General features: G+C 40.9%; 1 protein-coding gene across 9 annotated transcripts; it reads right to left on the bottom strand.

Annotated features, from left to right (window-relative positions):
* Nucleotides 1-5,408: 5,408 nt before the first annotated feature.
* Nucleotides 5,409-12,612, bottom strand: flad1 (flavin adenine dinucleotide synthetase 1). 9 transcript variants are annotated; one of them, XM_086218436.1, is made up of 11 exons: nt 12,408-12,612; nt 10,706-10,776; nt 10,251-10,419; nt 9,458-9,835; nt 8,908-9,021; nt 8,554-8,821; nt 7,540-7,687; nt 7,232-7,330; nt 6,826-7,015; nt 5,854-5,927; nt 5,409-5,775 (listed from the first exon to the last, which is right to left on the bottom strand). In XM_086218436.1, the coding sequence occupies exons 2-11, from the start codon at nt 10,711-10,713 to the stop codon at nt 5,640-5,642; spliced, it is 1,584 nt and encodes a 527-aa protein (XP_086074562.1). In that variant the 5' UTR covers nt 10,714-10,776; nt 12,408-12,612; the 3' UTR covers nt 5,409-5,639. The 9 variants fall into 9 exon arrangements, 8 of the variants coding, with proteins under 8 accessions (XP_086074562.1, XP_086074565.1, XP_086074561.1 ...); XM_086218439.1 differs by having other exon boundaries at nt 10,691-10,776; XM_086218435.1 differs by having other exon boundaries at nt 10,706-10,780.
* Nucleotides 12,613-13,162: the final 550 nt, after the last annotated feature.

A 13,162-nucleotide genomic window follows, 5' to 3' on the forward strand; every position in this document is an offset into this window, starting at 1 on the left:
TGTATCGTAACTACATGAATGAGGATGTTTATTTTTTTAGGGCACGCTTCTATGATATAAAAAAAATGTGTGTTATCTTACCAAACTGGTGTATTTATTACAACCAATACAAAATGCATTTTTCTTTTCCGTGCTCTGAAGTGTGTGAATATCTTAAACTAACACTAAAAATGTTCCCGGTCAAGAGTTTCTCAGTGTGTCGTCAACACTTTGGCTGGTGTGTATTTCACACATTTCTGGACAAAAAAACCGAACTGAGGTGAAGTGGGTGGGCGTCCCTGCTGCAGGAAGTGTCCTCCTTTGAAAATAAAAGCCTCAAGATCGTACAGTCCTTGAGCAAACTCTTAACAAGATTTCAGTCCTTTTGTTGTCCTTTCTTTTTCTCCTCAGCATTTGTAGAAAATTTGCAGTTTATCCTCTCTGGCCAGTGAAGTAACAAAAGGCCAAGCTGAGGGTCGCAGCTTTTCTTTCTGGCAGCTTTTTTTTTTGGTTGTTTTTCCAGGTGCATCTGAAACAGAGTGGATTGTGGGAAATACACAGCTACAGATATATTCCTGAATTCCTCAAGCAAGCACTGTTTTGATTGTTGTTTCAATTTGGTCCGATTACTAATTTCGTAACGGCTAAAACGAACATTTAACTGATCTTTCCAGCTCGCTAAATCTAATCGACCCTGTCCATAACTTCCACAGGATTTCCCTTGCATCAGGTTTAAAGACCTCTTTTCATCGTCTGGGCACGAAGAGGCAGAAGTTCTGTGAAGAGGTAAATTATTATGCTGTCGGTTTGTCTCAGCCGTGTGTGTCATTAAGTCCCGCAAAAGAGCTCCTAACAATATCACCATCAAGGACTCTGTTCAAATCATGTGACATCTCTTGCAGATATTGCGTGTACTATTTCAATACTTTATAATCAGATACAGGATTTTCCCCGGGTGAATACATTTGACCGTTGATGCAGTCATGGGGACAAAAACTGACTCAATATGCTAAATCTGTGTGGTGGCTTGTAACAGCAGACCCTCCTCTAAAAATGTCCTTAGATTGTTCAAAATGCAAATTAAGATGACCTCCAATTAGGTATCTATTCTGGCTTGTTTCCCAGAGATAAGATGAGTATCAGTTGCACCTTCCAGCAAACAAGACCTAGAAATGAATCTGCATAATTATCACACAAACCGCCCTGTATATTAAAACAATTTTAAGAATTGGAAGCTTGAAAGTCAAGGTACAAATACACATGAATCACAACCCATGTTTACAGTGTTAAAATACCCATTGAAATGATTAACGTATGATTAACGATAACAGTTAGAAGCCCAATAACCACACAGTTTCCAACCAGGTTTTATGTTTTGTCTAAAAATATTTTTTGTCAGTGTGAGCTGGAGAGTTGGGATTATGAGAGCCTTTGAGGATTATCACGTAATAGTGTTGTAACCTTGAATTACAGTCGAGGTTTTAATTTGCTCCTCAAGCATGTAGGGCACAGTCTGTTTGTTCTGAATAACTAACCTGGTCGACGCTCGTCATCCTCCGCTTCACATCCTTGACACGTGTCACGCAGCCCTGATGGTGTCATTATTTCTAGTCACAATGATGAATTTACATGGAGCCGTCAGATTATGACAAAGGAGTGAAAAACACACTTAACCTGTTTCAGTGTTTCTCTCACATTATACCACTTGATATATAATTACATACCTCCCCTGTTGAAGTGTATATGATGGTTTATTATCACATTTCCTATTCACAATTCCAAGGATACATTTAAATTGGTGTCGGAAAGTCATGGAAGAACTTTGTGAATGTTTCTAACTCCGTCCGAACCTTAAAAAACAGGAATTATTTGACACTGCACCATGTTCGAGTTACAGGTGTTGTGTAGAAATGTTGAATGTTCTCTTTGTTTTCCAGCGTGGTTGGAGCTTCAGACACTGGCCCTTTACATTTTAAATGCAGCCGGCTGTGTGAAAGGCATTTCTGAGTGCATCCCATGTGTGCTGTTACAAGCAGGGGGTCTTGGTTCTGGGTACCAGGCTGCAAGCTGTGACAAATTTCAGATTATGAGACTGAGTCTTTTATTGAAACGCACCAAAACCAGACGCAAGCGAGCTACGTCAGTCACACTTCTCCCTCCCAATTCCTCACTCTCTTACTTTCATGCACTTTTAATGTGTGACACTTTGATACTGAACATCCTATTTCTCATGTTCTGGTCGGTTGGCTTTACATGCACATGTGTTGCTAATTTGCATAGATTCAAAGGTCCTCGCTCTTTCCTGATGCTTTCTGACAACGGAGAGTCTAATCATCCTCTGTGTTAAGCATCCCCTCCCAGGACAACGCCTGAATTGCTGTCTCATGCTACTTCAAGTCTCGTTTTACACAGCAGGAACTGCTGAGGAATTGGATTAGGAACATATTCATCACATCAGAGTCGCCAAGGCACATCGGAGCATCTGGAATGGATCGAAATCAAAGCTTGTCATACGTTTTTATACAAAGTCACACCAAATGGGGAACAACAGTCATCTTAAGTCATGCCGAGTCCATATCAGACACAACATGAGCTCTGGGGATGGCGCTCGTAGTAAAGAAACACTGATAGAGCATCAAGGAGTTCTGGGTCTAATCCATAGGAGGTAATCATCCCATTTATTCTTCGTCTGTCAACCTAAATCTGTCGTGTGAGAGCCAATTTAGTTTAAAAATGTACGAGAAGAAGAAAAAAACAGCTATTTTTAATTCCTGCTTGTTCCACTTTGTCTCAGGTGACGCGCAAGTATCAGATTTATGAGAAAAAATGTAATTTGTCTGAAATAAGCAGTGTAAAAAAGATAATAATGACTTTTTCATAAATATGCATTGGAGTACTGCAAAGATTATTTTAGTCCAGACACTTTTAGGCCCCTGGTAGTCACTCCCCATATCCTCTCACTGTGTCAGCAGTCTTTCATGGGTTCTTTTTATGATACAAACGTGCAGATCAAAACAAAACAAAAAATCATTTTGTACTTCTCAACAGGAAGAGAACAAAACCACAGAGCTATGATAGATTGGAAGAAAGACGGGGATAGGAAGGAAAGTTTCAGGAGTGATACAGTGCTGAAGACAAAACAGATATGAAGGATGAAATCATGCCTGAAAGAGGATTCAAATGTGGGTAGCGAAAGTCAGCAAAAGAACAAACAAATGTGCAAACTGTAACTTAAACACATTTAGATTTACTTAATAATTGATACCAATACTAAATCTGTAAAAAAAAAAAACAAAAAAAACAAGTCCTGCACCCAAAAATTGGAATTACATGGTGATTATCTACAAAAATGCACTTCATCAGAAGTCAGAAGCCCTCATCTCTTTGAGTCAATTGTTTGTTTTCCAATCTTATTACTGATTCATCAGTTTGCTATGATCACTTCTATCATTTCTATTTTATCTACAAATACAAGCAAAACAAATATCTGTCCCTTTCAGTGTCTGAGAAGGATCATCACATCAGTACCAAACTTGAATGCGAGCAGTCGGCGATGCAAGGAAATGCGAAACCAAGTCCTGGGTCTGAGATGACAGAATGACTGAGATGACAGACAGGATCATTGGTAGCTTTGATGCTATGCGTCTGGATGTAGAGTACCTTTGTGGTGATTAAAGCGGTCAAGGATCAAGGACGGCAAGATGAAAGACACCTTTCGAGCACTGCACTGACTGAGATGACAGAGTGGCTGAGATCAGAATCAAAGATCAAAGTCACAGACCGTCAGGGAGGTTTTGTGATGCCAATCAAAAGAACGGGCACTGTGTGAGCATAAAGTGTATGTGAGAGGAAAAATTTGGTCAATCTCAGCCACAGGATTACTTAGGGAAGTCAGAGAGATGAGGAAAAAGTTCTACTACGGATATTAGTATTTGATTTTCAAGCTCTCTGATCTGTCTTTCTCATTAAATCTTGGATAAATCACTGACACCAGGACAGTTTGAAACCCTCTGAGGTACTAAGAGGTGCTTTTGTGAGACCGAAAACCTTTGGGAACCACTTGTGTAGTTGTTTAAAGTGTATTCATAGTATTTTTGTTGAATCAAGGGACCTTTTTTTTTATCTAAAACCTTAATCAGGTACTTAAATAAACAGAGCTGTCAGGAAATCGAGGTGCATATCACACTAAAATGCTGTGGTGTAAAACTAAGTACAATGTGTCACGGACTGTCAACACGAACTGCAGTAATGAGAAAATGTACTTTGTATGTACATTCTACGGCCCAGCAAATGAAAGCTGTAGGAACCGTCAGACAAAATGAAAGTTCCATATCAGATACACGTACTGCATATTCACTAGCAGTTTTAGAAAGTGCTGAAGACATTCAGCCATAATTAAATCAACTCAAACTAGATTTAAAAATCATCAATGTGACCAACGATTACTGCATAATGTCTTGTAGGCAGGGCAGAGTTTGTTTCGTTAGACACACTGTAAATAGTGGACTTTAATTTTTTTCATCATTCTAGATAATGTGCAAGTGTGTTTATCGCACCAGCCAAAACACACTCCATTACATTTTTTTCTGATTATAGAGCCTCTGTTCATTGCCTCCTTTATTACTGTTATTATTAACAAATCAAGCAATCTGTGAAGCCTGGACAGATACGTTAAGAGGGTATGGTGGTGGTGGGTGTGGGGGGGTTGGCAGGAGGTGGTAATTGCTGGTCTAACAGTGTGTGCAGACCTGCGGTGGCCTCGCAAGCGACCCGCTTTATTAGATAGGCCGGTATCGATCCTTGCTGCACGGCGTTGACTAATCTCCAGGCGGAGGGGGAGGGACCGTGAGAGAAAGCGAGAGACAGAGAAAGTGTGAGTGTGAGTGTGAGAGAGAGAGAGAGAGAGAGAGAGAGAGAGAGAGAGAGAGAGAGAGAGAGAGAGAGAGAGAGAGAGAGAGAGAGAGAGAGAGAGAGAGAGAATCGATAAGCCTGGATTCAATCATGTCTGGAAACAGAGAAGGTAATTTATTGTAATGACTGGAGCTAAATGGAAAACGTGAGAACAACGCACCCGTGAGGTCCACAAAGAGAACTACAACATTAGAGAGTGGCGATGTGCTCAGATAACACGCTTTCAGTCTGCAATTATGGTTATTCATGGAGAGACAGATGAATCAATGATGGTTGACCTTCACTTGTCTGTCTGTGCTGCTGCACTTGATAAAACCTGATTTTCTCACCTTGACAGAAAACCTTTTCACATTACTTACTAATATATTTTGATAGAGGCTGTCTTTTCCAGGCCGCTTGTGCTTATTGGATTTAGAAATGGATTCACAAATAAGATAAATCAAGAATTGTGTTGCAAGCTCTGCAGACCGCCATCAGTATGTGAGACTCTTAAAATAGTTGCATGACCATTGAGGATGACAAGATTGATGCTTTATTTAACAGCACAGAAAATCATGATTTAAGACCACACGTGACACTGACATACACACACAGCTACAATTTCATTTGTCAGTCACATGTGCCAAGTCTTTTATAAATATTCAGACTCGAGTGTTAAAAAATTGTCTATGTAATGTTTACCAGGAGATAAAATGTGCCAGGTCGATCTCTCGCCCCATCTCTGGCTCCACAGATGAGATGAGAGACCATCAAGCACGAGAGTTGCGCTCCTCTTCTTCGTTCTCCAGGAGGTAAGCTGGCCTGTATCGGGTCACCCCTCTCCCATCCACCACCTGGAGGGACGTGTTACGACACGTGTTGTCCATACTGCCCAGGGAAGTGTACCTGCGTCCACCGTAAAAGACACAGCTGTTAGCTTGCTCATACCGGAGTAAATGGAGATGTGGATGGAGGTATTTATACCCTTTATCGTAGAGAATGCAGTAGGGCACGTATAACGTCCTCAAGAAGGACCAGATTTCATGGTACGTCCAGTCCTGAGTTGGAAGAAATCAGACAAAAGTGGACTTTGATTTATTTCTAACTGGGTCAGTTGCACTTCCATGATGATGGGTAGCACAAACACTCAGGAATCAAGGCCAGCTGTTAAGACATTGTTTCCCTATCTGAATACCTAAGCATTCAAAACATAGGAGCTGATGTGGATACGCTGTTAATATTCTTCTATTCTTAAGTCGAGCTAAGCAGATACAAAAGCAAGAACATTAAGTTGCCACCAACAAGAGATAGTCCTACAACTGCACAATGCACGAGGGAAAAAAAAAAACCTTTTAAAGCTTCACATGTATTATTGCTGCACTGAACTGCATTCCTATTATGATATTTTGTTTACAGCCTCTATGTGTGCACTCTGAAAGTTCAGAATGACAAATGAGATCAAATGTAACAAGCTGAAATGGCCTTGAGGAGGAGTGAAAACATCTGTTGGTGCTCTTGAGATAAAGTAAGAAATACAACCCTCATGCGTGTTTGGCTGCATCTATTATTTTTTTCACCTTGCAGTTATTTTCTTGGTTATGTGTGTATATCTATCTATCTATCTATCTATCTATAGATATACATCTATCTATATCTATCTATCTATCTATCTATCTATCTATCTATCTATCTATCTATAGATATACATCTATCTATCTGTCTATCTATAGATATACATCTATCTATATCTATATCTACCTATCTATATCTATAGATATACATCTATCTATATCTATAGATATAGATAGATAGATAGATAGATAGATAGATAGATAGATAGATAGATAGATAGATAGATAATTTACTTAGGAGGACCACGCTTCCTACATAGATCATTTTATTTCACTAAAAAGGTCATAAAAATACAACCTAAGACAAATACTGAGGAAGTCTCACTAGCAACGGGTTGACTCTCATGTACTCTGGCCAGCCGGGGTCAGTGGGACACATGGGTGTGAGTGTGTGAGAGTAGGGGTCGCTCCTCCTGGTCCCCATCAGGACGGCTTTCAGCTCTGGCTTCCTCTCCTGCACCTCGCTCAGTGCCTGTCTAATACTGCCCTCCACAGAGAACAGCTCCAAGTCGTATCTGTTGGAGAACGTTGCCAGATAATGAGATGTGCACTAACAAGGATAGAGAACCTTGAGAGTGAAGGAAAACGTTAAAAAAACAAAAAACACACACACACACACACACACAAACACCCAGATACGCTGACATAGGTTCAACTGGGGGAGTAGTAAAGCAAATATTTGCTTTCCAACAACAACAACAAGAATTATTTAAGCCTTTTGGATAACTCACCTTTTGATGGTATCCTGAAGGAACCGCTCCATTTCTGGGAATGGAGAGACGATGCGAATATAAAGAGCTTTCACCTTGTCTTTACTATCTGGGTAATGCCTGAGACAGGCAGGAGAGAGAGAATAACAGTGATAGAAGCAGATTAGGTATGTTTCTGTTCATCACTATCTCATGATCTGTCCCATACAAGTCCAGAAAACTAACTGTTGTGTCCATTCTAGTTGCTACGTAGTATAACGTTTTGCACTTGAATCTCCCTTTCAGATCACACATATTCCGTCCTTATCGTGTCTTCAGCCTCCTTCTACCTTTTCATTGCAGCATAGTAGAGATGGAGCAGTGCCGTGCAGTCTTTGCCTCCATTAAAGCCGACGCAGATTTCCTCTGTTGAATACTGATCCAGAGCAGCTTCTATAGTTTTCAATGCAGACGCAACTTTCTCGCCCAGCGGTGTGCCTGTAGGAGAAGACAGCAGGAGAATGTTTAGGAAGGGAGTCACATTTTGGAAGTAGGAACCAAAATGATTCCACTAGAATTTCAATTCAGAGAAAAACTGACTGCTTATAAATAATTTGATCTTGATTATTGATGCTTAAAAATGAGGATTTTACAGCTAGACTTATTTAATCTCTTTGCTCGTTATAATGGCCCAACCGCCGCACTGTCCTCAGGCTAAACGTGGAACCGCTTTTTCCTGCGATGCAATACAAAGTCACTGAAAAGCCATAAATAAGCCTTAAGAGAAGTGAGGGGTGACAACATAACAGCGTCATTTTGTTTTTGGCAATTTTAAACTCGGACAAAAGATGAACGTGACTGTGGTGCTGTACTGCTCAAGACCGATCTTCCATCTTGCCTTGCAATCCACCTCGTCTTCACTCAGTCTTGGACATGGCAGACACAAGATTTTATGTAAAGGCGAAAACTATTGTGATGTTGCGAAATGACAATCATGATTTGATTGGAAATGCAAACAATAACTTGATAAGTTACTTTTTAACACTGTTAGAATCTTTGCTGCTCGAGGCTACCCTCCCTTCACACGCACCTCCCAGTGTGCTGGATTTCTGGTTTACTCTGCATCTGCTGGCTGCACCCGGAGAGCCGAGTGCCACTGAATGATTTTATGGACCCGGACAGGATTCTTAGTTTTCAGACTATGCAATGTCAACAGGAGAGAATATTTGGGGGTTGGTTTCTTGCGTGCACTTGAGTTATTAGCACGGACACCCTGAAGTGAACAGTCAGTTCGTGTTTAGTCTGAAGCCAACAAAAAGGTTCTCTGCCACAACTCTTATGTAACCCCACTGCGTCTCCCTCACCATTGCAGGCCATCATGTAAACCTCAGCGGTGGCGATGGACACTGGGTCAGTGACCAAGGGCACCACACTCCCTTTGGGCAACTCATCCAGCATCTGTGCCCGGGCTTTGTCCACGTCCTTCTGTGTGTCTGAGTCCAGGACCAGCCTGACTCTGTGGTAGTTGCTCAACCAGTCTGGGTAGGAGCCCAGAGCTACCTTACGGCCCCAACCAGCCTGCAGTTTTGTCAGCAGAGGAGCGATCTCTGCTTCATCGGCATCCACAAATACCTGATAACAATGAGCTTTGGTTAGCTAAGTTGTCCCATGAAAACACAGTACTTACAAACATCTATAAACATGATCATGGTTCTCACCTCACGGGTGTAAAAAGTAGTTCCTGAACCAGCAAATAGATGCTCCAACCCATTAAAGGCTCTTTCCATCAGAGACGGAATACCAGGAAAGACATACACGTTACGCACGCTGACCTGGGAGAAAAGAAAGAGGCGTTAGAAAGGAGACAAATTCCACACAGTTGTTTTATCACTAGGCTTTGATAGATACGGGTTTAATGGATTTAATGGATAACATTCATAGAGAATCATTGATCGGAAGCTACACAGACTCCTGAATTTAAACTGGGAAGAGTGTTATGTGAGTCTTTGGTCTCAGCAGGGATGGGAATGTCCCTAAAAATGAGCTTGCAACGATTTAATCTCGACAAAGCTGCTGCCCTGAATGTAAAATGGACAGGAGTTTAACAAGGTCACACCATTGATTGATGACTGAATGTAGGTCAAAAAGAAAGAGAGAGAATCAGTATTGAACCATATTTTAAACCACAATCTTGCTGTCCAAAGCCCAACAATAGGCTTTAATTAAGAAGACTGTTCTATTTTGGCCTGTTCTGACAGCCTTACTCACCAGTGGGTAGCGGAGGGGTTGTCCAGTCTGAGGGTCGGTTCCATAGTTGAGTTTAGCTGAGCGAGGCACCATTGCCAGCTTCATAGCAGCACTGCCTTTGTCCGTCACCCCGAAGAATTCCTCCACCAGCCGGGCAAGCTCGGGGTGAGGATACGTGTCTTCTCGGAACGCCATAGCGATGCTCTCAAAGGTGACGTCGTCATGGGTGGGTCCTATGCCCCCTGAGGTGATGAGGTGAGTGTACTGAGAAGAAAGGAGCGCCACTTCTTTGGCAATGACCTCCTGTACATCAGGTATGACTGTTATACGCTGCACAGACACGCCAAGCTTCCTTAGTGCTCGTGTAAGAAAGGCACTATTGGTGTCCACTGTGTGACCCTGGAAGACAAGAGGAGGACTAGTTTCACTTGTGCACCCCCTCCACATCTCACTTGTGTGTCACATACAAGGACAAGCAACAACTCCAAGGACTTGACGAACGCAATTCATTGATTCACAGCGAGCATATTCTGACACCACGTGACATTGGACCAAATCAAAGGCCTCATGTTTAAATCACAATAATGTCAAGTCAAAGAATTAATGGCGAAGTTGTCATTTGAAAACTCAAAGAGTACTGCTGCCACATTCAATATACATCACAGGACTGTCCTCGGGATATGAAGAGTAAACCCTGGAATAGATCGTGGTCCGGAGAGCTGGAGAATACTGATGATGACATCAATCCACAATCCTAAAACCTATAAACACCCGAGCATTTTCTGTGAAATGCTACCAACCGACACTAACTCACCTTCAGTATCTCGTCTCCGATAATGAGAATAGCTGCAGTGGGAGCATCCCCGTTTGCTGCAGAGGACGGACTGGAGTCCTGGATGTTGGTGGACATGGTCGCTGGGCTGAGTTGAGCCACCAGTCTCCTCACACGCACTGCTGCTCTACTCAGCGACGGGAAACCCCGACTAGAGGACACAGAAAATGTCGGAATACGGTTTTGAAGTGCTGTGCGGTAATAATAATTTTTTTTTTTAAATCTTTTTTTTTAAAACATCAACAAAGTCAAAGATTTTTCATGAATAGGAAGTCAATCAGTACTCGAGGAGAAAAAAAATCATAACATCAAAATATTTTTGCAAGTGCACACTAAAAGCAAAACAGCCGTTTACTCTAAAATACTGAGAAATTCTGTCATATCTGTTGCACAATGACATAGTGTATGTATACAAAAGATACCTGGTCTTAGCTTACGTCAACATGAAGGATCCATATGGAGCATCCCAAAATGTCTCATCATTGCTTAGACCCTCTCGTCTTGACTCCTACCTTGAAAGAAATACATGAAGAAGAAGATTAGAAAAGGAGGTGGACCTGCTCACAACGACGTGACGGTGGGTGAGGCTAGGAGTTAAATAGCTGAGGTTTGACAAAGAGAATTTATTCTGCACTGAGTGCATACATATCACTTCACATCATTCCAACTCATTACTGTGTTTTACATTCTTTTCTGGAAATTAGGGGTCAAAAGACCTGAAATGAAACAACAGCTAATTCATTTACATAATTTGATAATGGGCAAAATTTGACCCCAAGGACTATAAGGTGATGAAAGTTTTAGAAAAAAGAAGAATCCAGGATCTGCCCTGCAGTTTAATCTTTTGTTTTTTCCTTACTTCTTCTCAACCAAGTAACAAGAAACCACCTGAAACTGTAATAGAAATCAGACTGACAAACAATCAGATGCCAATGAAAATTACAGCAAAGTGTTTGCTAGTCTACGCACTCTTCTATTATATCCAAATTCACAACTGAAACAATAATTTATGTCAGAATTTCTATAATGTTTACTAATTTGGTCAAGACTTGTTTCCGTCTAAAAGAATGCGTACCATCTCAGCTATCCTGTGTCTTGGCTAAAAAAGCAGATGCTGTTTGTTTGTTTTTTTGCCATATTTATAAATTCCATTGTTTCCCATGTAGGACTGTGTAAAATGGCTATCTGCTGCTAAATTTAACGTTCTTCCTGGTCCTGTGCTCCACCCTGCCATGGGTTTAAAGAACAAGACCAGCTTGTTTTTGCATTATCATGATGAAAGAGGACAAACTAGCAGATAAAACATAAGATTACTGAATTTATGGAAAGTTTGAATGCATCAATCTGCACAATGTGTTATATCAGTATAATACCATAGACTGAAAAGGGAGAAGAACAGGCTGGCAGCTAGTGATCAGTTTCCAGAATAATCCTGAGAGGAAGGAAGACAAATGCTCGAATAAGGAAATATCAATACAAAGGAATTCAGCTGACTTTCATCGCATGACACAGAGGTTTTTAACATGAATGTCAGTTAGCCTTCTGAGAAGCATGCTAACTTGCTCAGGAAAGACTTTTCATTGACAAAGAACTGACTTGTTTCAAGAACATGCACAGACATGATCTCTGTCATACACAGAACTTTTTGCAACAAATGACCTTGTGTTTCCATAATCAGTCAATGGTAGCAAGTCCTCTTGTGAGGTTGACGTAACCAATGTGAGAAGATACACTAGCAACAAGCAACTACTAGCATTCAGATACACTTACACAGGATATTGTGCTCTGTTTACTTCCATATTCTCGAGAGAAAAAAATCATTCAATATACAGTGTTCTTTTATTTGGTGAGCAAACTTGCTAAAGCCGAGGCAAGTAAACTTATCAATGTCGCATATGATCTGGTTACGTATCCTCGTCTAGTTTGTGGCTACATGCTATTCGACAGCTTCGTCCAATCACAACTAAGAAAGTGTTTTCCTAGATCGGCGAAAGCCAATCCAGTAAGAGAGGTTGGTCTCAGCGAACAAGAATTGTTCGTACGGAAATTGGGGTGGGGGGGGGGAAAACAACCTTGTCGTTGACGCTACGATTACTGAAACCCTTTACCAGAGTAAGTTGATAACAAGTGAAACGTTACCGTCAACTAATGCGTTGCAACATCTCCAGCAGTCCCACGCCTCCTCCACTCTGTTAGCATGATGCTAAGAGATGCCAAGGAAATGTAGAAGGAACCGCTTCTGCTGCCGAGACGATCTTCCTCACGCAGCTGTACCTCGACCGCCCCTGCTGGCCGGAGGACCTCAAATACACAATTTTACATTGACTGTAACCAGTCTGGCGCTCCTATTTTGCCTGTGGGTGGCGCAATGTGGTATTAACTGTTTAAATGTTCCATTGTAGCAACTGAATATAGGCCCTATTGTTGTTGTCTTTTTAAATTTAAACGATAGAAATGCACATATGAATGTCTTGATGATGCTTACAACACAACTTTTTAAGCTACAGCCACTGAAGCAATCATGTAATTTAATAGTTGTCAGGCCAGTTGAGAATGACATATATGACCTAACACTCCATGACCTTCAACAATTACTAAAAAATAATCTAAAGAAGTCCAGATAAGTCTGGATATTGTGATGTTCTTATCATAAGTATGGTAAACAAACCAAAACAGAAGAGGAAAAAAACCGATGGAATGTTTGTAATGACAAAACAAGTGAACACATGGCAAGAAATGAGACAGTAAGTCAAAATTTCACATTGTACAACAAGATTATGAGATCATGCCAAAATATGTATCCATAGTATTTATTAATCAATTTCTGAAATGTATTGTTTAAAATATTTTGTAATGACATGATAAACTATCAAACCTTTTCCGACAGTAATGAA

The sequence above is a fragment of the Aulostomus chinensis genome, chromosome 11 (genome assembly GCF_037954235.1).
Source record: "Aulostomus chinensis isolate RoL2024-O1b breed Wild chromosome 11, RoL_Achi_v1.0, whole genome shotgun sequence".
Lineage (NCBI taxonomy): Eukaryota > Metazoa > Chordata > Actinopteri > Syngnathiformes > Aulostomidae > Aulostomus > Aulostomus chinensis.

Coding starts and splice junctions, on each gene's coding strand:
- flad1 (XM_086218433.1), bottom strand. CDS start 12,089: ATGATTTTTTTCTCTCGAGAATATGGAAGTAAACAGAGCACAATATCC. Junction 9,836..10,250: donor TCGGAGACGAGATACTGAAG/GTGAGTTAGTGT, acceptor CTTGTCTTCCAG/GGTCACACAGTGGACACCAA. Junction 8,822..8,907: donor CTACTTTTTACACCCGTGAG/GTGAGAACCATG, acceptor CATTGTTATCAG/GTATTTGTGGATGCCGATGA.